The sequence below is a fragment of the Corvus kubaryi genome, unplaced genomic scaffold (genome assembly GCF_017639235.1).
Source record: "Corvus kubaryi isolate FWS band 111438036 unplaced genomic scaffold, C.kubaryi_AGA036_p1.0 121, whole genome shotgun sequence".
Taxonomy (NCBI): Eukaryota; Metazoa; Chordata; class Aves; order Passeriformes; family Corvidae; genus Corvus; species Corvus kubaryi.
Genome location: NW_024580656.1, coordinates 1270494 through 1295968, shown reverse-complemented (window position 1 = coordinate 1295968; position 25475 = coordinate 1270494). Strand labels below are relative to the sequence as shown.

Here is a 25475-nt window from a genome sequence, read left to right as displayed (position 1 = left end):
TGCCTGAAGTTGGAGGAGTTGGGTGCCTGAGGCCCAGTGGCTCTGGGATATCCACAGCACGAGTAGGAGCAGGGGGAAAATGTAATTTTCCCTCATTGTCTGCAAAATGAAATACCAAAAAACCCACAAAACAAACCTAAAAAAACCCCACTGGAATTCTTTCCTGTGAGGGAATGGCTCTGTCCTAACTCTGAGCTCGACGGAGTGGAAACTCAGGAACCTGCTGCTCACAGTCCCAGCTAAAAACACCCTAAGTATGACCACATATGGTTTCTTTTTTATATTTCATAGAAACGGCCACAAGAAAACTTCTCCAAACCTGGACCTTCGAGAAAAGGTTTTTATTTTCTCAGCCAGCCCCAAGAATGGCTTTTTCCATCCTTGGATCGAACAAGGAGGAGGTTTTTGCTAGCAAGAGTTGTTTTCAAAGGAAACCAAACAGTCAGATAGAAATAAAGTTAAGGTAGAAATGAAAATTAAATGTTCCCCTGTAGTGCCCATAACAAACACAGCAGCATATGGCTGCAGAGTGATTTTATTGGAACCTGATCGTGGCATAAACAGAAATAAACCAGGGAATATCTGATTGTCACAACTGAGCAACGTTCAGAAAGCAAACAGATAAAGGGATACAAATGGAAAGAATCTTTAATTTTCTCGTTTTAAGTGCCCAGTCTGTTATTAGTAGTGCAGGAAGAGCAAAAATCATGTTTGGGAAATTATTTCTATTCTGACAGGTCTTTGTTTCAAGCTCTTCTGTGTGCTTCATAATAAATTTCTAATTCAATAGTGGGAGTTCATATTGTGAAACTCTGCAATGTTTAAGGGAATATAAAAAGACATTTGCAGGAAAAGGAAGCTGGGAGATGAAGGGAATCTTCTAGAAATATCAGGGATTAGAATAAAAAAGCCCAGGATCAAATTTAAATGAGAGGATTTTATCTGTATCTGAATTTTCCATAGTAATAGGAGACTTTTATATTTTTTTTAAGGCTTAAGGCTTAAGATTTAGGAGATAAATAGCTGATGCACATTCAGTATCTTCCATAGCATAAATAAAATTAATGGTTTAAATTTTTGAAAGAATCTTAAGCAATAATTTTTTAAATGTAGGGGATGGGCCAACATTAACACAGATGTGGACAACTTAAAAACTGAATTCCTGCTGGTGTTTTATGCCAAAACCACTGGGTTCCACTTTCATTAGAGAGAACTGAATGGCTGGGTGTAGTGGTTTGGCCACACTGGGGGAGGCTCAGGGCCACAGAAAGACTTTTTGGGGCTTCCAGGGGTGTCTCTGCTGCAGATGAGAGCAGGAAGGATCGTTATGGACCATTAATAAACACCAGCTCTTAGACCTGTGGGGTTGGAGGTCAGAATGATCTCTGTCTGTGGGAGATCACCTCAAAGAGTGTCTTGGGTGATGTGGAACTGCAGGAAGGTGGGAGGAGGGCAAGGGGCTCCATGAAAAGGAGGAGAGAGGGAAAAAGGGCCAGGAGGTTTTTCTTTCTTCCAGCTGGGGCAGCTCCTGCTCTGCTCCAAAGGCCACCAGAGCTGATGGTCCAGTCATGGGAATTTGTGGTTGGATTTGGATCAGCTCCAACTCATGAATCCTGGAATGGCTGGGGTTGGAAGGGACCTTAAATCCCATCCCACTGCACCCCTGCCATGGGCAGGGACACCTTCCACAGGGTGCTCCAAGCCTCGTCCAACCTGGCCTTGGACACTTCCCAGGGATCCAGGGGCAGCCACAGCTGCTCTGGGAATTCCATTCCAGGGCCTCCCCACCCTCCCAGGGAACAATTCCTTCCCAAGATCCCATCCAGCCCTGCCCTCTGGCACTGGGAAGCCATTCCCTGGGTCCTGTCCCTCCATGCCTTGTCCCCAGTCCTTCTCCAGCTCTTTTGGAGTTCCTTTAGCACTGGAAGGTCCTCTAAGGTCTCCCTGGAGCCTTCTCTTCTCCAGGCTGAATGAAATAGTTTTAATTGCAGAGCTTTAACTCTGCACGGTTTTGGATGCAGCTGACTTCGTGTAGCAGCAGTTTAATTTTGGATGTGTGAAGGAGACCCACAGAACACACACTGAGGGTGCTGCAAAGCCTCTGTGAGCGCAGAGTGGGATATGAAACACAGAAACTGAAAATAGCTCAGAGGAATGAGGTGCCAGAGATGTCATCACACAGCTCAGGTTGTCTTTCACAGAGTTATTGGTGTAGAACTCAGCCTTGTGGTGAATTGGGACCCTGGAGTGTCACCAGGAGGAAATGGGAGGAAAGGGAGGGACACTGGGGTGGGAGTGGAGAGGGTTTGAGTGTAGATCCATGGGCTTTGTCAAATCCCACTGATTTCTAGACTAAAGCCGTGCTCAGTTCCAGTACGTGCTTGGACTAGCAGTTGTATGGAGATGCTGTGGCTGATATTTGGCACCCACAACCCGAGTGCGTTTTGCCCTGATCTGCTGGGAATGCAGCTGCTCCTGGTGCAGGGATGGAGGTCTGGGGTGAGAGGGAAGCCTGAAAAATGTTAATCCCAGACATTCCTCCTGGCAATGGAAGGGCTCTTTCCAACCCTGTTGATATTAGTCCATGTGTACATCCAGCTCCTCCCAAAATTCACTTATTACAACACTCATTTTATTGATGCTGAACTCATTTACTCAAATTAAAGGAGATTGGAGGCTTTGCATTTGAATTCCTGTGCTGACACCGTGTGCTGGACCTGCCCTTTCAGACTATCTAGGTATAAATAATTTATATTAATTGCAAATTTTAATCAACAGCCATGTCAGAAGTTCAGACAGTAAATTTTGCAAAGTAGATGGATTCCCTCAGATTTTGAAGGTTGCTTTGGCAACCGTTAATTTTATTGTTAAGGGAGCCGTTGCAGACATGCCAATCTTCAAATTAATAAAGACTTTGCATCAATTTGCTTCCCCTAAAATTTATTCCTCTTAGGCAGTATCTCAAGATCTCTTTTCCTTGGAAAATGCGAGTTTTTACGGCTTTATTTTGGCTCTGCAGGAATTCATCCGAACCCGAGGTGGACACTGAGGTGGCAGCAGGACTGGGTTGTAATGAAAAATCTGACAGTGGTTTTGTTTGGGCTGGGGGTGCTTTTGCCATCCTATAAAGTAACATGAAGTTATATCGATTATAAGTGATGTGAATTAACTCGTATAAATTAATTACTCAGTTCTCTTGACCTCCTAAACCTGATGGATGTTTAAGCGCTGACCCTGCCTGACGTCCCAGCCCTCTTTAGACTTGCATGTTCTTTATTTTTCCCTGCCTGAAGCTGCAGTGGCTGCTGGATAACTACGAGACAGCGGAGGGTGTGAGCCTCCCCAGGAGCTCCCTGTACAACCATTACCTGCGGCACTGCCAGGAGCACAAACTGGACCCCGTCAACGCCGCCTCCTTCGGGAAACTCATCCGCTCCGTCTTCATGGGGCTGAGGACTCGGCGCCTGGGCACCAGGTTGGTGGGAATCTGCAGTTAAATAAACAAAACACAACCCTCCTGCAGCTTCTCTCGTGCACTCAGAACCTCCTGAGCATCTTTTTGTTTTTCTGAGGTCTGCGGAAACAACCGACCCTGAGCCGGTGGGAAAATGTTTTATTTGAAGCTAAGCTGCTTCTCATCCCGTGAGGATCCCGGTACCCCAGGGAACGGCTGGAGCTGGGTCAGGGCTGGGCATGGAGCTCAGGGAAAGGTTCTTCCCCCCGAGGCTGCTGGGCACTGCCCAGGCTCCCCAGGGAATGGGCCCGGCCCCGAGGCTGCCAGAGCTGCAGGAGCGTTTGGACAGCGCTCTCAGGGATGCCCAGGCTGGGGTTGTTGGGGTGTCTGTGCAGGGCCTCAATGATCCTTGTGGGTCTCTTCCAGCTCAGGATATTCTGGGATTCTGTATTGTCTGAAAAAGATGAGGTAACTCATCCTCACAATTCCCACTGCAGAGCCCAAAGTTCTGGCTCAGTGAAGCCGTTTCTCCCTTTGGGTCCAGTGAAGATCCCCCATGACAGACCCTGTGCCCACAGCTTTGATGCAGACAAGGTGCAAAGCTGTAAATGGTTTATTTCTGAAACACCCAAAGCATCAGGCTGAATCTTGGGAGAGGGTTTTTTCTTCTAATCCATCAAAGATCTGTAAGATGTTACAAGCAAAGTGTAACACAAAAAACCAAACTCCTGTAATTACAGACGTGTCCTTCAGGGGAGCATCTGCACTGCTGAGTGTGCACTTTATCCCAGCTTATAATATTAAAAAAGTGGGTAATGTGCTGCCCATAAAACAGTCATTGCTCTGACTGTTGAAGATTTTATGATAAAATTCAAGCATAGATATCTGAGCTTTTAAATGAGAACAAAACCAGGGCACTCCACAGCTGGAATGTGAGGTGGCAGTTGTAGGAAGAGCAGGGGAGCATTTGGATTTCTGTAGATTGGGTCAAGTGCAAGAACTCTGAAATTACTCTGAAGTAATTTCTTTAGAGGAGAGAAATTCTTTAATCCCATCAAGGATTAAAGAATAAACAAGCAAGCAAAAAAAACCACTGTAAGCTGGAAATGTGCAGGCTGGGAAGGGGACAGTGAACCTCAATAAGTATTGAGGAAAGAGCTGACCCCCATTATTTTCTTACTCATTGTAATTTTAGGTTCTAAAGGCAGCTTTTATTTGATTTGCAGGCACTTAAATCACTTAGGACAGGGCTGAACATGGAGAGTGTGTAAAACCCTTTGGTGCAGTGACAAAGACCCAACAATTCAACCCCATGAAAAGAGCAAATTCTCCCCCCCAAAAAAAGAACCCAATTTGATAAATACTCCTCTCTTATATTTCTCTAATTTTCCAAGGGGAAGCATCCTTGGATTTAAGGTGCCTCCAGTCCCAGTTTTAGTGACACAGCAGTTGCATTTTAAGCCTCCACTCTGTGCTCTGCAGATGCTGCTGGTGCTTCCCTGGCTTGGTCTCCTCTCCCTCTGAGGACTCAATTCACCCATTTTTGGTGACAAATGTGCTGAAGCCAAGTTGGACACACTGTCACCATGTGTCCATGGCTGCAGAACTGTCCTCGCTCCCACTGGGACCGAAAAACTCCAGTTTGGTGGAAAAACTTCAGCTGACACATCTCTCTCTGATGTGATGGAATCACATCCTCCTAAGGAGATCCACAGCAGCAAAGCAGAAGGAATTCCAGCCCCTTGTTCTTGGAGAAAGCTCTCAGTTTTTACAAAACCTACAAAAATGAGCAGCTCCAAGGACAAAACCACATCAAAGCCTGGTGCTGTTGCTGCAGAAGTGCTGGCAGCAGAAAGACATTTTTCTTTTCATAGTGGGCCATTCAGTCAGGCTCGTTTTATCCAAGTCTGGATAAAGATGGATGCTTGTTTTTATGGAAAAAACAAATCCTTAAACCCTAATCAAATAGCAAAGTGTCCCCTGTGGTCTTCCTGTCACTCTGTTTAATAACACTTTTTATTGTAGCACTTCCCTCCCCTCTTCCCCAGTTCCCTGTTTGGAAGAAACCTGGCTGGGTTTAAGTGTGGATGTCACTGGACTCGGCCACACGTGGGTTTAAATTTTCCAGGGGATGATGGCATCTCATTAGCTCATCCCTTCAGCCACTCAAACAGTGCTTGGCAGCTGCAAGAAATGGGGTGTATTGTCCAAAAAACCAGGGCCACAATCTCCCTTCCACTGACAGAGTTGGTATTTCCAGGGGGAATTCCAAATATCACTACTACGGGATCCGCCTGAAGCCAGAGTCTCCGCTGAACCGCCTGCAGGAGGACACCCAGTACATGGCCATGAGGCAGCAGCCCATCCACCAGAAGCAAAGGTAGGTGCTCCCAGGCCCTTCCCAAAACTCTCAGCAGGCCCCATCCCAGGATTTGGTTCCGCTTGGGAAGTTCAAACCCGGTGTTGCTGAAGTGCCAGAGCCGAGCTGTGGAAGGGTCACTGCCTGCTCTGAGCAGTGGAAGGGTCCAAAAGCAATTCCAGTCAATGCCCCATCCCTGGGAATACTCAAGGCCAGGTTGGATGAGACGTGGAACAACCTGTTTCGGTGGAAGATGTCCCTGCTCGCTGCAGGGGGTTGGGCTAGATGGCCTTTAAAGGCCTTTTCCAACCCAAACTCTTCTGGAATTCCGTGGAATGGGATTTATCTGCCTGTTCTCCTTGCCAGTGGCATGTTCCACTGTATGTGCCACCTTTGACAGCCTCCCTGTAGCCAAAATGGTTTAGGATCTCAGCTATGGAGATGCTGGTGCCAAGTCAATGTGAAGGACCTGGGGGCTTGTGCTGTATTTGGGTGAATTTTGGGGTTTGGGGTGTTTTTCTGTGCAAAAGTGCAAGTTAAATAGTGCTGTGTTTAATCTTGTGCCTGAGTCATTTTAAAGATGTGCAAAGGGATTTGGAATTGCCTCCTGCAAGCACGGACACTTCTGGTTGTTGCTGAAGTGCAGAAGGAGCAGAATTTATTTCTGCAGCTCCCAAACAGAAAGTAAATGAAAAAGTCAGTGCTCGAGACAGAGTCTGCTCTGGAACCCGCTCCAGCTCTGCTTCTCTTTTGATTTTTTGGTGTCACCAAATTTCTTAACCCTTTAATTCTGTTTTGGGGAAGCTTTTCATAAGGAGCTTCTCATTTTCCCTCCACTGGAGTCCACGATATAAATGATCAGCCTTGAGCGTAACCTCGAGTACCAACCACTCCATGAACTCACAGGTCTGTGTTGTAAATATTGTGTAGGTGTTTTCTCCTGTCTGTGTGGGTCCTAATCCATCCTAATTCTTGGGAATTTAGGTACAGAGCAGCCCAGAAGATGGATGGGATGGCAGAGAGTGCCTCCAACAGCAACCCCCACACCACGCCTGAGCAGTCAGTGGCTGCTCAGAGCCAGCACCATCAGCAGTTCATAGGTGAGAGACTCCTTTGATGATGAGTTATCCCACACCTGGGATTTGGGCTTTAAGGGGAAGGTCTTGTCCAGCAAGTCCTGACTGTTGTGCATTTGTTTGCTTTCCTAATAAATCTGCAGTGTTCTTTTTTTTCAGACATATATATTTTATATATAGCATGTTTTCTATAAGCTTTGGTAGTGTCACACTTGCTAAGTTGATCTGCTGGCTCCAGTCCCCCCCAGGAAGGCTTTTTCCTTGAGCCCACGGCTCTGCTGGGTCCCTCACAGTATGTTTTTAATCCATCTGGTTTTATCTAAATTTCGTGGAAGATGGAGGTCCTGCCAAGCCTGGCCAGAGGGGGAGAAGCAATTCGCTTCCTTGCAAAGGCTGCAATGGGGTCTGAGATGATCCATATGAACCTTTTCCTTGTGGGACAGACCCTCTGGGTTCGCTGGTCCTGGATCTGTGTGTCTCCATCACAAATCCCAGCTCCTGACACCTCTGCTGCCCAATTCTATTCCCCACTGTACTCTTAAAATACCAGAGAGACATCTTCAGGCTTCAGAGAAGTTCTAATGGAAGAGTGGCAGATGAGGACAGTGTTTTCTTGTTTCTTTTCTTACCAACAGAAAGAAAACATTTTCCTTTCCACACTGAATCCACTGGGCTGTGGTTGTTCGGTTTTTCCCAGTAAAACAGCACGAATCAGGGAAAGGATGCAATTATCAGTCTCATTTTCCTGTTTCATCCCAGCTGGAGCACAGAAGAGCTTCCAGTGACAGCAGCACTTTGTGCTCACCTGTAGTCTGAGCTTTCCTAACCCTCACCATCTTTCCCCATTTTTTTTCCCAGATGTAACCCATGTCTTTCCCGAGTTCCCAGCCCCTGATCTTGGTAACGTCCTCTTACAAGAAGGTTTCACCTTGAACGACGTGAAAACTCTGCAGATTCTCTACAGGAGACACTGCGAGGTGATTGTTTGCAGTATTATTTGGTGATGATTAGTAATTGATTTATTACCTGTGGGACATCATTCATGTGACCATCTCATTTCCCACCCTTAGGAAAAGCTGGAATATAGTCAGGAATGCTTCATTTGCCAGGAATAACAACTCAAATATTGTGCTTTATGTGGTTTTTTCATCGTGTGACCTGTTTTATGTTACAAAAACTGTGCCAATTCCGTTGTTTTTCTTGTAAATTATTTACTGTGAGTGGCAGCGCTCGAGCTGTGTGCTGACACCGTGGTGTTTTTGCTGTCAGGCCACTTTGGATGTTGTGATGAACCTCCAGTTTCACTACATCGAGAAGCTGTGGCAATCCTTCTGGAGTCCCAAGGCACCCCCTAGTGATGGCCCCACTGCTCTGCCTTCCAGGTACTCCCGGCCTTCCCTGCTCCATTTCTCGGGGATCTGTTTCTTTTTAAGATGCATGAAGTGTTTTTAGGCTTTTTGAGTGCTTTGGAGAATTTGGAAGTGTTTTCTGCCCTGCAGAGCCGTGACAAAGAGCGTCAGAAGTGTTTAATATTGTAACACAAAATTCAAAGCCCTGAGGAAAGTGAATGCTCTGATTAGAGAATTGTGGGCTCACTGAGGTTGGAAAAGCCCTCCAAGATCATCGAGTCCATCCATAAACCCAGCACTGCCGTGGTCACCACTAAACCAAGTCCCCAAGTGCCACATCCGCACGTTTTTTGGACACTTCCAGAGAGGTGACTCCAGCACTGCCCTGCACAGCCTGTCCCAGTGCCTGACCACTCTTTCAGTGAAGAAATCTTCCCTCATATCCAATCTAAACCTCCCCTGGGGCGACTTGAGGCCGTTCCCTCTCATCCTGAGGCTGGACATCCGTGTCCCTTGCTCCTCCTGTAGCAGAGAAGGGGGTGCTGCTCTCCCAAGTGCTCAGGAGCAGACACTGATGATTCCCTGCCATGAATCAGTGCCATTCTCTGGCTCTGAGGTTTTAGGGATTCTCTGAGGTTTTAGGGACATCCAGACTGACTCTCTGCCTTGCGTGGCTGCCCAGACCTGTCAGTGCCTCGTGTTTTGAGGCAGATCATGGCAAATGAAGCTGCTTTAATCTTTTCACTCCTGCCTGGCTCGTTGCTGTGCCTCTTCCTCATCCTTTATGGATTGGGAGCTGCTGCCAGGGGAATGGAAATAAGTGAAAACAGAGAAAATTGAAGAAGTGAAGGTTTCTTCTTAAAATTTCTATCACAAATCTGTCCACTCTTACTGATGCTGTAACAACGAAGGTTTTCTATTCAGAAGAAAAATGGTAAAACATTGAGTAATAAGCAAAAATCCCTCAAAAATCAGTAGAATATGGCCCTGTAGATGTTGCCCAGGGGATATTTCCGTGTAAGAAATCACTGCAGCTGTGTTTGATTGGTTTAAAATCTCATTTACTTGAGGGAACAGCTCCCAGGCAGATTGCAACACCCCAGGAGCTGTTTCTAGGCACACAAGGGAAACCGGAGGCAGCTTTTCTGCAGGGCTCTGCCACCTCCCCACACCTCTGCCAGTAACCCGGGGAGGTGAATAACACACTCCCTCACCTTCTTCATATATAAATATAAATTTAAACTCCAAATATTGGGGAAGGGGCACCCTGAAAGCGTGAGAAGATGCAAAACGTGGATGCACTTCCCAGCAAGTTTCACGACCCGTTTCTCCATGTGGGTTTTTCCAGGAGTTATGCCCATGGAGTTCATCACTAAAATCCTGCAGGCTGAGGCTCAAAGTGCCCCTTTAGAGCATGTCCAAGGTTTGGCTTCAATGATTTTGATGCAATGCATGGGGAAGGACCCTTCCAAATGCCCAATTCCCAGCATAAAGTGTGAGTGAGCAGCTCTGCTGTGGTGCTCTGGCAGTGCATTAAGGTTTCAGCTCTCTCTTCCTGCTATGTAACAAATATCTTGTGCCTTTATACATCCACAGAGTGAAAATAATGGAAGCTGGATTGACCTCAGTCAGTTACAGACAATGTGCTCTGTTCTCATCCACTCAGCCTCCTTCCTTCTGAAAACATTCAGCATTTGGAGGTGTTCAACACCTTGAAAACATCTCAACATCAGCTAACCTGCCCCTACACTGGCTGCAGAGCTTTTGTCCCCAGTGCTGTGGCTCAGGAGGTTGAGAGCAGAGGAGACAGGAGAGGGGTGGGAAGGTTTTGGGAACAGCTGGGGCTGTAAGGAGGATCCAGCTGAGCCCTTGCTGGCTGAAATGACTGTGCTGAAGCTCAACTCCCACATGAACAGGGGGTGTGAGAGGCAATGAGGTTCAAAATGGAAGAGGGGAAGGCAGGGCAAGCACCAGGAGTGTGGATTTGAGGGAAAGCTGCTCCGAGCTCTGGCCCCAAGGACAGGGAGGTGCTGGCAGAGACAAGACCTGCACAAGCAGCCAAACATTTCCTTTTGTAAGGCACACAAACATCTTTTTTCTGCTGAAAGTTGGAGTCATAAATACAGAGGGAAGGTGAAAGCACTGAATGCAAACCTGCTGCTAACTCTGTCTCCTTCCTCCTCCTCCTCCTCCTCCTGCAGTGAAGAGGAACCCGAAGGGACCCTCCCAAAGGACAAACTGATCACTCTGTGCAAGTATGAGCCCATCCTCAAGTGGATGAGGAGCTGTGACCACATCCTGTACCAGGCCCTGGTGGAGATCCTCATCCCTGACGTGCTCAGGCCAGTGCCCAGTGAGTACCCACAGCCCCATCCGGGGACCTGAGTCTGATCTCACTCTGGCCACCACTTGCCACAGAGATTTCCGCTGTAAAAACCAACTTGCAGGTGTTTGTTGTGGTTGAAGTATTATGGCAACAGCAGTGTTCCCCCTGCAGCATTGCTCTGGGGTGAAATTTGGTGCCCCCTGGGAATTCCCATACCTTTTAAATTTGGGGTGTTGCAGATCACATCGCCCGATTTTGGCCAGAAGTCAGGTAAAAAACACAGTTTGGAAATGGGAACTCCTTGAGATGTGCTTCCTTGGAGGTCTTTGATTGCACAGGACCATTCTGTGCATCCCTGACTGCACTCCTGGGAATTAGGGCTCAACTTTTTGGGACATTAAGATGGGGCATTGAGCCCTCTGATTTGGCTTCCCAAATGTCCCTCTGAGGGCTGCCACAAGCTGGGGCACGAGGGTGTCTTTGAAGAGCAGATTTCAATGCTTGAAACATGCTCAGAAGGACCATGAATAAGAAAAAGACAAGAGAAAATAAGAATAATAAAAACCATAGAAATGCTTAGGTTGGAAAAGACCTCTAAAATCATTAAATCCAATTGTCATAAGGATAAGAGTAAGAATAAGAGTGAGAATAAGAGTGAGAATAAGAGTAAGAGTGAGAATAAGAATAAGAATAATAAGAAGAGTTTGAGTAATAACATTAAAGAATAATTTGAGTGCATCAACCCACGTGATTTCCTTGGTGCTGAGTCGAGATCTCAGCTAACCAGACCATGGGCTGTGCTTTCCCAACACTCCTAAGCTAGAAAGTGGTACCCAAAACTGCTACAGAGCAGCCTTTCTGACTTTGCAGCCTTCTTTGCAGGCACGCTGACACAGGCAATCCGGAATTTTGCCAAGAGTTTGGAAGGATGGCTGATGAATGCCATGAGTGAATTCCCCTCGCAGGTCGTGCAGACCAAGGTGAGGAGAGGTGGGCCCAGGGTGAGCGTCTGCATCTTGCAGTTTTCCGCAGGGATTGGAAGTCCCTGCTGGGGTTTGGCCACCTGGCACAGGGTAGTGATTGATCCTGAATCAAAATCAGCCAGGAGTGGGAGGATGGGTGGGGCAATTCCTTTGTACCAGAAGCTGATGATGCTCTGTCCATGGAGCCATTCCTGTGTCCTGAAATTACAGATAAAGCTTTGTGGGAGAAAATCACGGAGTCACAGAATATCCTGAGCTGGAAGGGACCCTCAGGGATCATCAGTGCAGCCCCTGGCCCTGCCCAGACACCCCAACAACCCCAGCCTGGGCATCCCTGAGAGCGCTGTCCAAACGCTCCTGCAGCTCTGGCAGCCTCGGGGCCGGGCCCATTCCCTGTTATCTCTGCCCTGGAATGAGGCTGTCCTCCTGGAAAACACAGGAGTGAGTGGCATTGCCCCAAGGCTCCTGCTCTAAACTAAACCGTGTCCCCAAGCGCCACCTCCGCTCGTTTTTTGAACGCTTCCAGGGCTGGTGACTCCAGCACTGCCTCTGCTGGTGTGTGCAGGGCTGGGCAGGGAGCAGAGCGTGCCCTGCAGCCCCTCTGCTGTGTTGCAGGTGGGGGTGGTGAGTGCCTTCGCCCAGACCCTGCGCAGGTACACGTCCCTCAACCACCTGGCGCAGGCGGCGCGCGCCGTGCTGCAGAACACGTCCCAGATCAACCAGATGCTCAGCGACCTCAACCGCGTGGACTTCGCCAACGTGCAGGTAACCACGGGCTCCTCTCCTCCTCACCTCCTCCACAACTGGGGCTCCACAGCCAGGTTCTGTGCTGGTAACCAGCGTCCAACAGCCAGCACTGAAACCCAGCTGGGTGAGCGAGGTGATGGGTTTGGTGTTACTTTGCCAGGTGAGTTTTCCGTCTCGCCATGAGCAGTGGAAAAGGAGCTTCTGTAAGAGTCACAGAACCACTGAGGCTGGAAAAGACCTCCAGGATCATCCAGTCCAACGTTCAGCTGAACCCCACCATACCCACTAAACCATGTCCCCACGTCCTCTCATTTTTTGAACACTTCCAGGGGTGATGACTCCACCACTTCCCTGGGCAGCCCATTCCAATGCTTTGCCACTCTTCCAGTGAAGAATAAAGAAGTGCTACCAACAATTACATAGTTCTAAAATTCCCATAGTCCAGACAGGTCAGAGGGGACATGATTCAGAGCTGGTTTGCAGCCCTTGCCTGCTAGAAATGAAGTTGAATTCCTGGGTTGGGATACAACACCATGCAGGCCTGGCAGGAGTAACTGTGAGCATTTCCTTTTGAGCAGGAGCAGGGCAGGAGTAACTGTGAACCCTTCCTCCCGAGCAGGAGCAGGGCAGGAGTAACTGTGAACCCTTCCTCCCGAGCAGGAGCAGGGCAGGAGTAACTGTGAACCCTTCCTCCCGAGCAGGAGCAGGCCTCGTGGGTGTGCCAGTGCGAGGAGGGCATGGTGCAGAAGCTGGAGCAGGATTTCAAGCTGACTCTGCAGCAGCAGAGCTCTCTGGATCAGTGGGCCAGCTGGCTGGATAATGTGGTGACTCAAGTGCTGAAGCATCACGAGGGCAGCCCCAGCTTCCCCAAGGCAGCCCGGCAGTTCCTGTTGAAGTGGTCCTTCTATAGGTACGTCTTCTTCCTCGTTTTGGGGCTATTTCTGCATCAGGCTTGCAGCATGTTAAGAGCTCCTTGAAAAACCAAGGCCGAGTTCTTGACCCCCATGAAACTCTGGGTAACTGTGGTTCTGGTATCCTTTCAGGATGGGGATAGGATGCTCCATCACTGATTTCCTAAAGTGTTTTGATACTTTTGGGTCAGAGGCAGAGACAGTGTTGGGTCCCACAGTACCTCCAGGGTCCAGAATTCACATCAGCCACGGCACAGGTGTAAAACTCAACCCAAATTTCTGGGTTTTCCAGCTCCATGGTGATCCGTGACCTCACCCTGCGCAGCGCCGCCAGCTTTGGCTCCTTCCACCTGATCCGCCTGCTCTACGACGAGTACATGTTCTACCTGGTGGAGCATCGTGTGGCCCAGGCAACAGGGGAGACCCCAATTGCTGTCATGGGAGAGGTGAGAATCCTTTATTCCCTACAAACCAACCCAAAATAAGCAGCTCCTCCAGAGACACCGTTGGTTCGCAAACTACAGCGTGCCTTCGACATGTTTTACAACCAAAAGGATTGACTGAGTTGTTTCGAGTGCCTGGAACAAGGACAGAGCTCCTGGAGCATCTTCCCTGAGCTGGTGGATTTTGGATTTGAGGTGGTTGAGCATCAGCTGGGCTTTGGAGGCCTGGAGGAGGGAGGGAAAGGATCTCCCCACTTCTCTGCACAACCTGTGACTGCCAGCCCTGACTTTGGGATTCCTGCCAGGACAAAGTCCATCTAAACCAAGCATGGTCCAAAAGTTGCTTTCAGCAACTGAACTTCTCCAGGCCTCTACAAGCTCCAGCATTACATGCACAGTCAGCCACTGTCTCCATTTTTGAGGTGAAGAAGAGGAATGATGGGGTTGTTTGGGCTGTTTGTAAGGGTTTGGGGTGGTTTTTGTTCACCAATCAGACACTGAGTCTGGTGCCTGGCTTGCAGGCAGGTCCTGTCCTGCCTAGCTGAAGCCACATCCAGCTTTTCCCTCTGAAATACAGAGTAAAAAGCCCCAGCTGAATCTGTGACAGCAATATTGAAACTACTGCGAGTTCAAAACTGAGCCCGCGTGCTCAAAATTGATCTCATTTGCTCCTTGAAGCTTCCACAGAGCTCATGCAGGGAGCCAGGCAAACTAAAGCCATTTGGTTCTGCTTTCCCTTCCCCTCCCACACTGCTCCAGCTGCAGTACTGAGCTCCCACTATTCCCTGCAAAACCTCTGCCTTTATTGATATTAAAGGAACATGAAAGGCAGAGAGTGGCTCCCAGCAAAACCCAGCTCTGGGAGGCTCTCATCCCTCAGGCTTTCCTTGTTAAACCCTTGCAATATTCCTGTTCTCCAGGAGGAGGCTGATTCTTCCCAGCAAAGGAGGACGAATCGTGTCCTTCCATTCCCACTGAACTTTGTCCCTCCCACTCTCCTCAGCTCCTGCTGCTGCCCAGCTTTCCATGCCTTTCCAGCGTTGTTGTTAAAGCAATTTGGTGTCTCAGACCCCATCACTGACAGGGACACCACATCTCCAGAACCAAGGAGCTCTCTGGTTCCACTTGGCACCACGGCCTCGCTGGCCAAACACACTCTGACATCACTGCAAAGGCTTTGCAGAGAGGTGAAGGTGGATTCCAGGAGAGGGGAAATGCCTGAGAGGTGGAAAGGGCTGGAGGAAAGACACCATCTTTGCCTGTGGCAGCACTTGGTCATCACTTGGGAGATGGAAAAATGTCTCCCTTCATTCCAGAGCTCAGTCGTGCTCTGGATTGTTGTGTGTGGTGTTTGCCCAGAGCTTTAAATGGCAACAAAAGGCTTTTCCCCCAAAGCCTGTGGTTGGTTTTGTTTTCTGCTCTCCACCACCAGCACTGATGCTCACAGTCTCTCCTGGGTGGTTGAAATTGTTTGGTGATTCCATCGAGCAGGTCTGGCCCCTTGGCTCCCCAAAGCCTCACTGACCCTGTAACTCCTTTTCCTTTCAGTTTGGTGACCTCGCATCCCTGTCCCCGACACTGCTGGACAAAGGTACCGCCCCTCCCTCCCGGGGAGCTCTGCTGGGTCAGGGTGGGATCGCTGTGGGAGGGGGAAGAAGCTCCTGGTGCCCCCATTCCCTGATCTGATGCCGTGTCCTTTGCAGATGACATCGGCGAGCTGGGCACTGAGGTGGACCCGGAGCGGGCGCTGGGGGAGCCGCTGGTGAAACGGGAGCGCAGCGAGCCCGGCCACTCCCTGCAGGAGATCTGACACCGGGGCTGGGCTGCTCCCAGCTGCACGGAGCCATCCGGAGCCAGGGTTGGTGCCCCAAGCCTGGGCCTGCCCGGATCTGCGTTATTATAGTGCCTCTTAGTTTCTCTTTATGTTTACTTGTGTTTGAGGATGGGCTCCGGGCTGAGCCGGGGCAGACGCTGGGACAGGGCTGGTTTGGCCTCCAGTGTCCCTCCAGTGTGGAGGGAGAAGCTCCAGAGTCTGGTCCCAAGGGATGGAAGCCTCTGTGGCCAGCAGCCCATGGGATGTGCCTGGCTGGGAGAAGCTGTCCTCACTCTCCAGCCGGAGCGAGGCGCACAGATGAGGCTTTCTCTGTCAGGGAAGGTGCTTTGGGTTCCTTCCCCGCTTCTCAGACTTCACTGTGATACAGACTTGAACCAATCAGTGCCCAAGAAGAAGGAAAAATACCTGGCCCTTCTCCTGCAGCCTTTCCAGACAAGCTGTCCTGGCTCTGGCTTTGCCAAATCTCTTGTACCAGGGAGCACAGGACAGTCGGTGTCTCTTGTCCCCACCTGGGGAGAGGCTCCAGGCTGCACATCCCGGCAGACACGGGCGTGCTCTGGGACTATGGGATGAGCCTTCCCACCTGCTTCCACGTCTCCCCAGCTTGGCACTTCACCCCAACGCTCCCAGGATGCCAACTCAAGATACCAAAGGACTCCAAGGCAGTGGCAGCTGCATGCAGAGCGTGTTCCTTGCCCTGTGCCACGATGCCTGTGGGCAATCCTGTGGCAATCCTGTGGGCAATCCTGTGGGCAATCCTGTGGCAATCCCGTGGCAATCCCGTGGCCATCTGCATCCTCTATGGTGCCCAGGCAGAGGGGAACTGGTCCCACATCCTGGGGTTTGTGAAATTGCCACTCCATGTCCTTCTCTGACCTTCAAGGAGGGTCCGGAGCAGGGGCGAGGGTGTGCGACCGCAGTGCCTTAGGGTGGGCCTTGTTCCCATTTCCCCCGCTCCGGGTGGGCCAGCACAGCTCAGACTGACCCAGCACAGCTCAGACTGACCCAGCACGGCTCAGACTGACCCAGCAGCACATCCCAGGTGGGGAGGGGCTGTCACAGACCCCAGGGGGGCTCAGCACTCCAGTGGCATTTCTCTCTCTGGATCCCTTTGCCTTTTCCTGCAGCGACAGCGCAGGGGTGGCTCCCGTGGGGCTGAGCTGGGGGAGCTCAGCAGGGTTTATCCCCCTTTCCCGTGTCCTATGGGGTCTGTGCTGACATGGATTACCCAGGGATGCTGTGGACTACACTGGGGTGCTGTGGGCTGCAGGGCAGAGGAGGCGGGGGAAATCTGTCATCAAACTAAACTGCAAAAACAAAGCCCTGGGGCAAATCTTTCTGTGAATAAAGGCCGTGTCATAAATAGCTTTTCTTATGATGGTTTCTAATGATGCAGTGTTCGGTGTGAGCTTTTCCAGGGGTCTCGTGTACATTTGCCTAGCAGAGTACATTCCGTCCCACCCTCTGATTTCCTCATTCCCAGTGGCACTGAGGCAGCTGTGACACTTCCAAACACATTCCTAATGGCAAAGCGAAATGAGAGGGTGTGAGTGGCACATCTCCCCTCAGTCCCCTGCTGTTGTGGCAGGGTGATGTTTGTCTGTGAATGTCTCACATGGAAGTGGCAGGAGAGAAGTGAGAGAGGCAGATTTAAATGTAAATAACCACAAAAACTGCCCAGGTCAGAGTCCACATTTCAGATCCTGCTGATAAGAGGGTCTAAAAACACAACTGAGCAACCAAATCTTAACTGCCCTGCTCCCACTGAGGGCCATAGGAAGTTCAGCTCTTCCACTGAGGGAACCTGGCATGCAGAGGAGCTGCTCTGGAGCTCTGCAGCAGCATGTGAGGAGGCTGGAGAGCCCCCCAAACCCCCCTGCACAGAATCCCCAGCTAAACCCGAACAGCAATGAACGTGTACCCAATGCTCAGGCCTGCACAAGGAGTGTCGTGGTCCCATTTCTTCTGTGATCCCTGAGAGGTGCCAGGAGACGCTGCAGCAGCCTCGGGGGGATGCAGGAGCTGCCCAGGGCAGAGCAATTAAAGCAGTTTTGGGCAGGGATCCGGGGTCTGCAGGAAGGCAGATTCCCCCTGGAGCAGCAGCTGTTGTGTAGGGATAACTCCTGTCACAGCCAAGCTCTCAGAGGAGATGAGAGGCTGAAGGATCAGGCTGAGCACAGGGCCACAGAAGGATTTTCTAATTAAGCTTCCAGACTAATTGAGAGCATGGGAGCAGTGAGGATGGGAGGGATGTGACAAGTGCTGGGTCACTCCTGCTCTGACCCTCAGAAGAAGGTTTATCCTCAGCCTCTTATCCCCGTGCCTTTGCTTTACTCTCCCTCTGGATTACGCCCGGTCTGGCTGGAGCAGACAGAGCCTCTTCCTTTGGGAATCTTGGGTCTGGAAGCAGGGGGTTGTTTCCCCCAGGGGAGCTTGGCAGCACCTCCTGACCCTGAGGAAATCTGCTGCTCAGCAGAAAGCAAACACAACTCAAAATCCTCCAGTCAGTACCTACACCCCCCATGCTCAGCCTGCCTCTGCCTCCACCACCCCTCCCAGGTGGGCAAATCCTGCAGAGATTTCAGCACAAGCATCCCAGGACTTTGTCTTCCATCTCTTCCCAGCCAGCAGAGAACACAAGGAGGTGGCAGAAGGGGAGATGGCCGGGGTGGGGGTGACACCACACCCAGGGAAATCAGAGGGGTACAACATTCCAGGGGCTGTTGGACATGGCCAGTCCCTGTGGCTCGTCCCAGAAGGGCGACCTTGGGGCTGGGCAGGGTGGCACAGCTCAGGGATTCCTTGGGAGCAGCCCTGCGTGGCTGGGGCAGGGGCTTGGGCAGGGGACACTGCCGTGCCACCAGTCTGGGGACAGCCAGGACATCTTGGAGAGCTTCAATCTGTGTGTGGCTGCCAGGAAGCCGGGGGGAATGAGCCCCAGACTTGCCTCCTGCTTGTCCCCTAGGGAATGTGTCCCCTGGCTGGGATGCCTTAGGGTCATGGTCAGGCACTGGCACTCCTGGATTGTCCCCACATTGTCAGAGAACAAGCACCCACGTCTAGGAAGCCTCTGGGACACAGGGACTTGCAAGGAGAAATGAGAGGAAGTTCTCAAAATGAACTAACGCAAAAACACGGATTTGCAAACAGGGGCCAGGATCACCTTCTGTTGTTTGCTTGCAACTTCTGTCATTCTGTCTGAAACAGCATCTCCTCTTGTGCCAGTGGAGCCCATGTGGCCACAGGGCACGGGAACATCAGCCAAACCCTGCCTGGGCTGGCAGGAGAGGCTCGGGCGGGCTCTCAGCATCAGCCCTTCCAGCGGCAGCTCCAGTTTCCATCCCGCTCCACGGCCCCCCATGCCCTGGCATCGTCCCCAGCCCAGTGTCACCCCCTACCTGCCCCTGTCCCCATCCCTCTGTGTCCTCACCTTCCCCACACGGGGCTCAGGCCACGGGGATGTTTCATTCCAGGCCCTTCCCCATGGAGCCAGGGGCCATCCTGCCCCCCCTGCCCTGCCCTGGCCTCCACCACATCCCTGCTCCCTCACTGGCCTGGGAGATGCTTCTGCAGGGACAAGGACCTTTCCCTGCTGCTCTGGCAGCACTGAGAGCCCAAAGGATTCCCTGGATAGAAGCTTCCCTCCCCCTCACACACGGCACAGACCGAGAGGCCTCGTGGCTGCCATTCACTGCCCCCCCGGGTACCAAAGGGGCCAGGTTCTGCTGGCCCTGCCCTGCCCGGTCCCGGGCCTGGCTCTGCAGCCAAGGCAGGAGGAGCCTGGCTGGTCCCAGGGCTCAGCTGGGGCAGTTTGACCACAAACAGGTTTCACCTGGAGCAGGCAATCTGGAGGCACGTCCACAACCACCCCTGCAGTTCCTTCAGGGTGTGTTTATAAACCCACACCCCCCCCCCCCTCAGCTCAGGGGCTTTCTCTCTCTCTCTTTCTCCTTCTTTTTATTTTGTTGGTTTTTTTTTTTTTTTTTTAATTTTTTTTTTGTTTTGCCTTTGTGTTTTGGGAGCCTCAGTTTAGAGCTGGGGGGAATTTGGGAATTGCTGCCTCGGGGTCTCTGGGATGTGCTGCTAGAACTTTCCACCCTTCCAGTGCTACCAAGCAGGTAAGGACACAACACCCAGCTCCTCCACTGCCCTGCCCTGGGCTGGCTTTGGGGGCTGCAGCCCAGAGCAGGGCTCTACCCCAGGGCTGGAGGTGGCCAGGGCATCCCAGCCCTGTCCTTGTCCTGTGTTGTGTCCCAGGTGAAGGACGATGTCTTCACACAGCTCTGGAGTGGCCTTGGGGCTCGATTCCCAGCCCAGCTGCGGCACTCCAGTGCCTGTACCGAGGAATCCCTTCCTGGCACGGCCTCTCCCTCCCCCATGGAGCTGCTCGCTCACCCTGCTCGGCCAGGAGGACATCGTGGAGAGCTACAATGGGTACGTGGCTGCCAGGAGAGGCTGAGCCCCGCTCCTTCCATGTGTTCATCCCCCAGGGAATGTGTCCCTTGTCCGGGATGTGTTTGCTTCAGGTCTGGCTCTCCTGGGAGGCTCCCAAGGCTGGTGTTGTTCCCTGTACCCAGGACAAGGCTGGTGGCAGCCCTGGCTGTCCATGGTGTCTGTGCTGTCCCACCCTTATGGCCCAGGCTCCAGCTCACCCCTGTGTCCCCACTGCTGTGCCAGGAGTTCCTGTGAGCTGGGGGTGGCTCTGCTGGACTGCAGCTGCTCGGCCCCCGACCCGCAGCTGGTGCGCAGGATCGTGGCCCAGGTGGAGTTCTACCTGTCCGACGAGAACCTGGCCAAGGACGCTTTCCTCCTCAAGCACGTCCAGAAGAACAAGCTGGGCTTTGTCAGCATCAAACTGCTGACCTCCTTCAAGAAGGTGGGTCCTGGGTGTGTGGGGCTGCTCCGGCTGCCTCCCGTGGGTGGGGAGCTCCAGACTGTGTCCTGGTGATGCGGAGCTGGGCTCTGCTCTCTGCCCTCGGTACCCTGCAGCAGCTCTGCTCCCAGGGAGGGTGGCTGGGGGATTCCAGGGCTGGATTCACCTCTTCTACCCACTCTTCCCCCAGACTGCTCTGGAAGGGATCATCCCTTAAGCAAAAAATCCCAGGGAAGTGCTGGTGGTTTGGCTCAGGGGGAAGTTGTGGCTTCTTGCCACAGCCTAGGGGACACCAGGGACCGTCTGCAGATCCCAAAGCTGCTCCCGTAGAAGGGGGATATTGCCTTGGGGGATATTGGATGGGTCGCAGCCTGCCCGCAGGGTGGGTTTAGGGTGGTCCCTGCCTGGGGAGAGCGGGGGATGCAGCCTGATGGGGATTCCACCCTCTCTCCACAGGTGAAATACCTGACCCGGGACTGGCGCCTCACCCTCTACGCCCTCAAGTTCTCGGCGCTGCTGGAGGTGAACAAGGAGGGCACCAAAGTGAGGCGGCGGCTCCCGGTCCCCGAGTACCTGCTGAGCGTCCCCCCCAGCAAACTGCTGCTGGCCTGGGAGCTGCAGCCCCTCGAGCAGGACCTGCCGCTGCAGAAGAACTTCCTGGAGACCATCACGAGGATGTTCAGCCCCTTCGGCGCCATCGCCTCCATCCGCATCCTGCGGCCGGGCCGCAAGCTGCCCTCGGATGTCCGCAGATACTCGTCGCGCTTCCCCGAGCTGCTGAGCCGCTGCTGTGCCCTGGTGGAGTACGAGAGCCTGGAGAGTGCCCGCAGCGCCTTCGAGAGCCTCGGGCACCGCGACTGGCACAGCATCAGGGTGGTGCGGCTCTGCGGGAAGGGGGGCACGAAGAAAGCCGGGGAGGAGCGGGCGGGCTGGAAGGTGCCGGCGGCAGCCCTGACCTTCCCCCGCAGCCTCGAGGAGTCCCTGCCCAGCAGCTCCCCGGAGCCGGATGATGCCTCAAGGTCGCTGTCCCTCCTCCTGAACAACGACCTGGTGGCACCGACCTGGCCTGGCAGCGACTTCAAGCCTGGAAATCCCAACGCCTTCACCGGATCGCTCCCCACCGGCAAAGGCTTCCCTGCGCTCGGGATGGGCTTGGGCCGCTCTGGCACCGAGAGCCCCCGGGGGTCCTGGACACCGTGGGGCAGCGGCCTCTGTCCTGCTGCCGAAGCTGCTCCCGGCGATGCCCTGGCAGCACCGTGGGTGTCCGAGCCCCTCGGCCTGTGGGACGGGGTCCTGCGCCTGCCCCACAGCCCCGGGGGCACCAAGGGCTTCGGCAGCACCTTCGGGAGAGGAGAGCTCGTCCTCCGTCGCTGAGATTCCTTCAGATTCGGGGGTAGGGTTTATTATTTTCTTTCTTTTCCCTTCTTCTCTCGAGCAGAAGAATCTCCTATGGCCCTGAGAGCTGTGGGCAGTGGCAGTGCAGCTGATCCAGAGGCAGAAATTTTGGGGCAAGGACGATGCTCGAGGCCAATGCTGAGCAGGAGCTGTGCCGTGCTGTGCTCATGCCAGTGGGACTGTGCTTGCTCAGGGCCCAGAGCTGGGTTTGGGGTCCAGGTTTTGGATGAGAAATGGACAATAAAGAGAGATGAAGTTTCCAGGCACTCTCTTGTTGGTGCTGTGATTTGGTTTTTTTCCCCCATCTTCCCAGGTCTTGCTGCTGCCTGAGGTGCAGCCACACAAGGGAAGGAGGATCCCTGCCTGCCTGCAGCTGCCCCCCTTGCTGTTCTTGGGGTGGTGGGGGCACTGAGGGATGCCCAGGACAGGTGGCACAGGTTGGCTGAGCCTGAGACAGGAGCCGTGGCTGTGGTGGCAGGGCCATGGTTCCTCCTGGCTGCTCAAAGCATCTCCCTGGATGGAAAGTGGGGGTTTCCTGAGTCCCTCCTGCTCCCACAGGATCCTCTGGAAAAGGGCTAAGGGGGGCTACAGGTGCTTCTCAGGGCTCTGTCAGTGCAAGTGCCCTTGGTCTGTAGCCAGAGCTGGGATCTTCTTAAGATCAGTGGGATGGGGTGGGATGAGTCCCAGGCCTGCAGGCTGGGATGGAGGATTCAGGTGGGAAGGGCTGGGGAGGGGGTGGGGTCACACCTGGTGCGAGGAGAGGTTTGAGGGCACAGCCCCTGCAGTCGGGGGTGATGTGGTTGGGAGCCTCTGGGTGAGGATGAGGGGGATGGAAAACAAAGCAGGTGGGTGCTGGTGCCCATCACCCAGCCAGGACCCAGAACCGAGGAGCTGTTCTAGAGGCAGGGAGGAGAATTCTCTGGGTCATGAGTTCTTGTCCTCGTGGTGGATTTCAGTTTCCCAGACCCCAGCTGGGCATGGCCTCCTGCTGGGGTGAGCAGGTCTGGGAAATTCCTGAAGTCTCTGGGAGAGAACTTCTTGTCACAAGTGCTCAGGGAGCCACCAGGAAAGACACTGTCCTAAACCTGCTGGTTGAGAATGGAGAAGGACTGGTGGGAACGGGGATGGTCTTGGCCCCAGTGCTCCTGAAATTGTTGTTTAATGCTGTCAGTGCAAGGAGAAAGACACCAGAGCTGCTCTCCAAGATTTGGAGAGAGAAAATATTCTGCTCCTCAGGGAGGTGCTCAGCAGAGTTCCCTGGGAATCTTCAAGGGGGTTCTTTGTGAATCTCTGGAGGCCAGTCCCATTGTCCTAGTGCCCAGCTCTCTCTCTCCCCTTCCCACTGTGGCGGGGCAAAGCCACCCCCTCCCTGCTTCCCCGCAACACCACTCCAGATCCTGGTGTTTTTCAAAAAAAATATCCTTTTTATTGGCCTCTCTCTCGGTGCTCCCACATCCCTCAGCGCCTGCAGCCAGCTGGGATCTTCGGTGCCTTTGAGCCCCCACAGGCTTCGGGCTTCTCCCCCTGCCAGAGAGCAGCCAGTAGAGCCCCAGCAGGGATGGGGAGGTGCCCCCAAGCCCTGCTGTCCCCCCAGATAGATCCCCTGTCCCACCTGGTAGAGCTGGCAAACCAGCCCCAGCAGCGAGGCCTGTGCCTGTGCCTGCAGCTCGCTGGTGTGCTTCTGTGGGAGGATACAGGGCCAGTCAGGGGGGGCCCCACAGTGTCCCAGCCCTACCTGGTACCCTGCTGCCCCCCTGCCATACCCCATTGACGGTGATCCAGGGCACGTACTGGTGGGGGGGGTCCAGGGCCTCGGTGAGTTGGGCGTTGCGGTGCATCAGGGCCACCCCCGTGTCCCCCTGCACGCAGGCGGCGATGCGGCCGCTGTCCAGCTCCGGGGCGTAGATCTGCAGGCACTGCCGGGCACAGCGGGCAGGGGGGCGGTCAGGGGGACAGGGGCGTCCCCCAGGGTGGGGTGTGAGGGGCGGGGAGGGGGACATACAGCCTCCAGGTTCTTGGTGACGGAGCTGCCCGACTCCAGGCAGAAGATGACGGGGAAGTAGGTGCTGAAGTTCTTGGCCTCGTGCATCAGACAGGCCTATGGGGACAGGGTGGGTGGTGAGGGGCTGCTGGACACCGCTGTGCCAGCACTGTGGGAACAGGGACCGTCACCTCGATCATGTTGCCCAAACATTCCTCGGGGCCGTGCTGGCACTCGAAGTCCAACCTCCCACTGACGTTCCTCTCCTGCGGGTCCAACTGGTCAGAGCGGGGCCAGCGGCACCGGGGCGAGCGCCTGCGGCACCGGGAGGGCCGGCTCCTACCTGGGCGTTGCCATAGGGCACCAGGGTGATGTCGAGCATCTCTTCGGGCAGCAGCAGCCAGGTGGAGAAGAGCTCCATGACCAGGAACTCGCGGCACGCCGGGCACAGGCTCTCGTAGTACAGGCCCAGCTCCACGGGCGCAGCCGCGGGGCGCGGGAGGCTGGGGCAGCTGCTCTCCACCTGCACAGGGGAACGTTTCGGGGTGCACGGGGGGGATACGGCCGCAGCCCCCCATCCCAATATCTGTAGGGATGGGGCAAAGCTCCCGCGATGCAGGGAAGAAGGGGGATGAGGGTGTGCAGGGCTAGAGGGAAGTGAGAGTGGCCAGGGCCTTTCTGCTGCCGCAGGAGGCTGCGTGTGGCTGACACCCAGCACTGGGGCTTTCCACGAGAACTTCCCCAAAATATTTTAGAGGAAAACAAATTTAGACCAGGACGTGCCTGGGTGGGGGGATGGCCCACCACCCACTGCCAGGGGGAAGCTGCAGCCCCGTGGGGCTCACAGGGCGTTGGCACCGCCCGGGGCTGTTTGGGGCAGAACAAGCTGAAAAGCGGTTTTACACTTAAAAAGCAGAAGTGCCAGCGGCAGCTGCGGAGGGGCCGAGGTCAGGGTCCGGCTGGACCGCAGCCATTCCCCAGGGATGCTGGGCACCGCCGTAGTGCCCGTGTGGCACCGGAGGCTCTGAGCGTCCCTGCGGATGTGCCAGCCTGTGCCTCAGCGGTGCTCGCAGCTGGCACTTGCTCCGTGCATCGTGGCCAGGCGATGCCCCAGCCCTGTCCCCGTGTCCCCCGGGTGACCCTGCCCGTGTCCCCAGCCCCGGCAGCAGCAGCGGCTCTGACCTGGCAGGCGACGGCGGCGTCCCGCGAGCTGCACCAGCGGTGGGCAGGGTAATCACAGCCGGGGGCCACCCCGAGTCCCGGGGCCACCAGGGCCACCAGCGCCAGGACAGCCAGCGGCACCGTGGGGGCCATGAGGACGCCGGGGTGACGCGGAAATGAGCTCGTCCCAGCGGGGACTTTTAAAGCTCGGCCGTGCCCGCCTCCATGCGCCCTTCCAGCCCTTCCTGCCGCCCCAGCCGCCGCCTCCCGTGACGCCACCGGCCCACGTGGGGCCGCCCGGCTCCGGCCACCGCGTCCCCGCTGTCCCCTGACCCGGAGCTCTGGGCTCACGGCCCCGCCCGCAGCCGCCGCTTCCCCGCAGGTTGTGACAGGTCCGGGAGCGAAACCCAGCCTGGAGCAGCCACGCGTGGAGTTCCCCGAGCGGGGACACGGGGCTGGCTCCCAGCAGAGCCCCCGGGGCTGCGGGAAGGGGGTGCAGCCCAAGCCGTCCCGAGCTCAGTTGTGGGGCCGAGTGAGAGGAACCTCGTACTTTCCCCGTGTGTGGCCGCTGTTTCCGACCGTT

At 53.9% G+C, this 25475-nt stretch overlaps 3 protein-coding genes across 8 annotated transcripts in view; 2 read left to right on the top strand and 1 right to left on the bottom strand.

Annotated features, from left to right (window-relative positions):
- RFX2 (regulatory factor X2) overlaps positions 1-16847 on the top strand; it is a 29261-nt gene extending 12414 nt beyond the window's left edge. For all 6 annotated transcript variants that reach the window (XM_042045596.1, XM_042045370.1, XM_042045210.1 and 3 more), the window contains 12 exons: positions 3294-3475; positions 5715-5834; positions 6798-6913; positions 7748-7866; positions 8159-8271; positions 10440-10591; positions 11447-11544; positions 12163-12312; positions 12996-13204; positions 13498-13651; positions 15197-15239; positions 15352-16847. In XM_042045596.1, the coding sequence (XP_041901530.1) occupies positions 3294-3475; positions 5715-5834; positions 6798-6913; positions 7748-7866; positions 8159-8271; positions 10440-10591; positions 11447-11544; positions 12163-12312; positions 12996-13204; positions 13498-13651; positions 15197-15239; positions 15352-15458 (1563 nt within the window). In that variant the 3' untranslated portion in view covers positions 15459-16847. The remainder of the gene's footprint in view (positions 1-3293; positions 3476-5714; positions 5835-6797; positions 6914-7747; positions 7867-8158; positions 8272-10439; positions 10592-11446; positions 11545-12162; positions 12313-12995; positions 13205-13497; positions 13652-15196; positions 15240-15351) is intronic.
- A 399-nt stretch (positions 16848-17246) lies between these two features.
- LOC121672803 (la-related protein 6-like) lies at positions 17247-22016 on the top strand. The gene is made up of 4 exons (XM_042045725.1): positions 17247-19600; positions 19740-19916; positions 20160-20358; positions 20812-22016. The coding sequence occupies exons 2-4, from the start codon at positions 19750-19752 to the stop codon at positions 21727-21729; spliced, it is 1284 nt and encodes a 427-aa protein (XP_041901659.1). The 5' UTR covers positions 17247-19600; positions 19740-19749; the 3' UTR covers positions 21730-22016.
- A 1135-nt stretch (positions 22017-23151) lies between these two features.
- On the bottom strand, positions 23152-25132 carry IFI30 (IFI30 lysosomal thiol reductase). The gene is made up of 7 exons (XM_042045814.1): positions 24914-25132; positions 24075-24254; positions 23923-23997; positions 23753-23848; positions 23514-23666; positions 23363-23431; positions 23152-23274 (listed from the first exon to the last, which is right to left on the bottom strand). The coding sequence occupies exons 1-7, from the start codon at positions 25043-25045 to the stop codon at positions 23209-23211; spliced, it is 771 nt and encodes a 256-aa protein (XP_041901748.1). The 5' UTR covers positions 25046-25132; the 3' UTR covers positions 23152-23208.
- Between the last annotated feature and the right edge of the window lie 343 nt (positions 25133-25475).

Bases quoted from the DNA above. Each gene is read 5' to 3' on its own strand.
- LOC121672803 (XM_042045725.1), top strand. From the start codon at position 19,750: ATGTCTTCACACAGCTCTGGAGTGGCCTTGGGGCTCGATTCCCAGCCC. The intron at 19,917-20,159 runs GTACGTGGCTGC...CTGCTGTGCCAG, and splicing joins ATCGTGGAGAGCTACAATGG to GAGTTCCTGTGAGCTGGGGG. The intron at 20,359-20,811 runs GTGGGTCCTGGG...CTCTCTCCACAG, and splicing joins TGCTGACCTCCTTCAAGAAG to GTGAAATACCTGACCCGGGA.
- IFI30 (XM_042045814.1), bottom strand. From the start codon at position 25,045: ATGGCCCCCACGGTGCCGCTGGCTGTCCTGGCGCTGGTGGCCCTGGTG. The intron at 23,667-23,752 runs GTATGTCCCCCT...TGTGCCCGGCAG, and splicing joins TCACCAAGAACCTGGAGGCT to TGCCTGCAGATCTACGCCCC. The intron at 23,432-23,513 runs GTATGGCAGGGG...ATCCTCCCACAG, and splicing joins CCTGGATCACCGTCAATGGG to AAGCACACCAGCGAGCTGCA.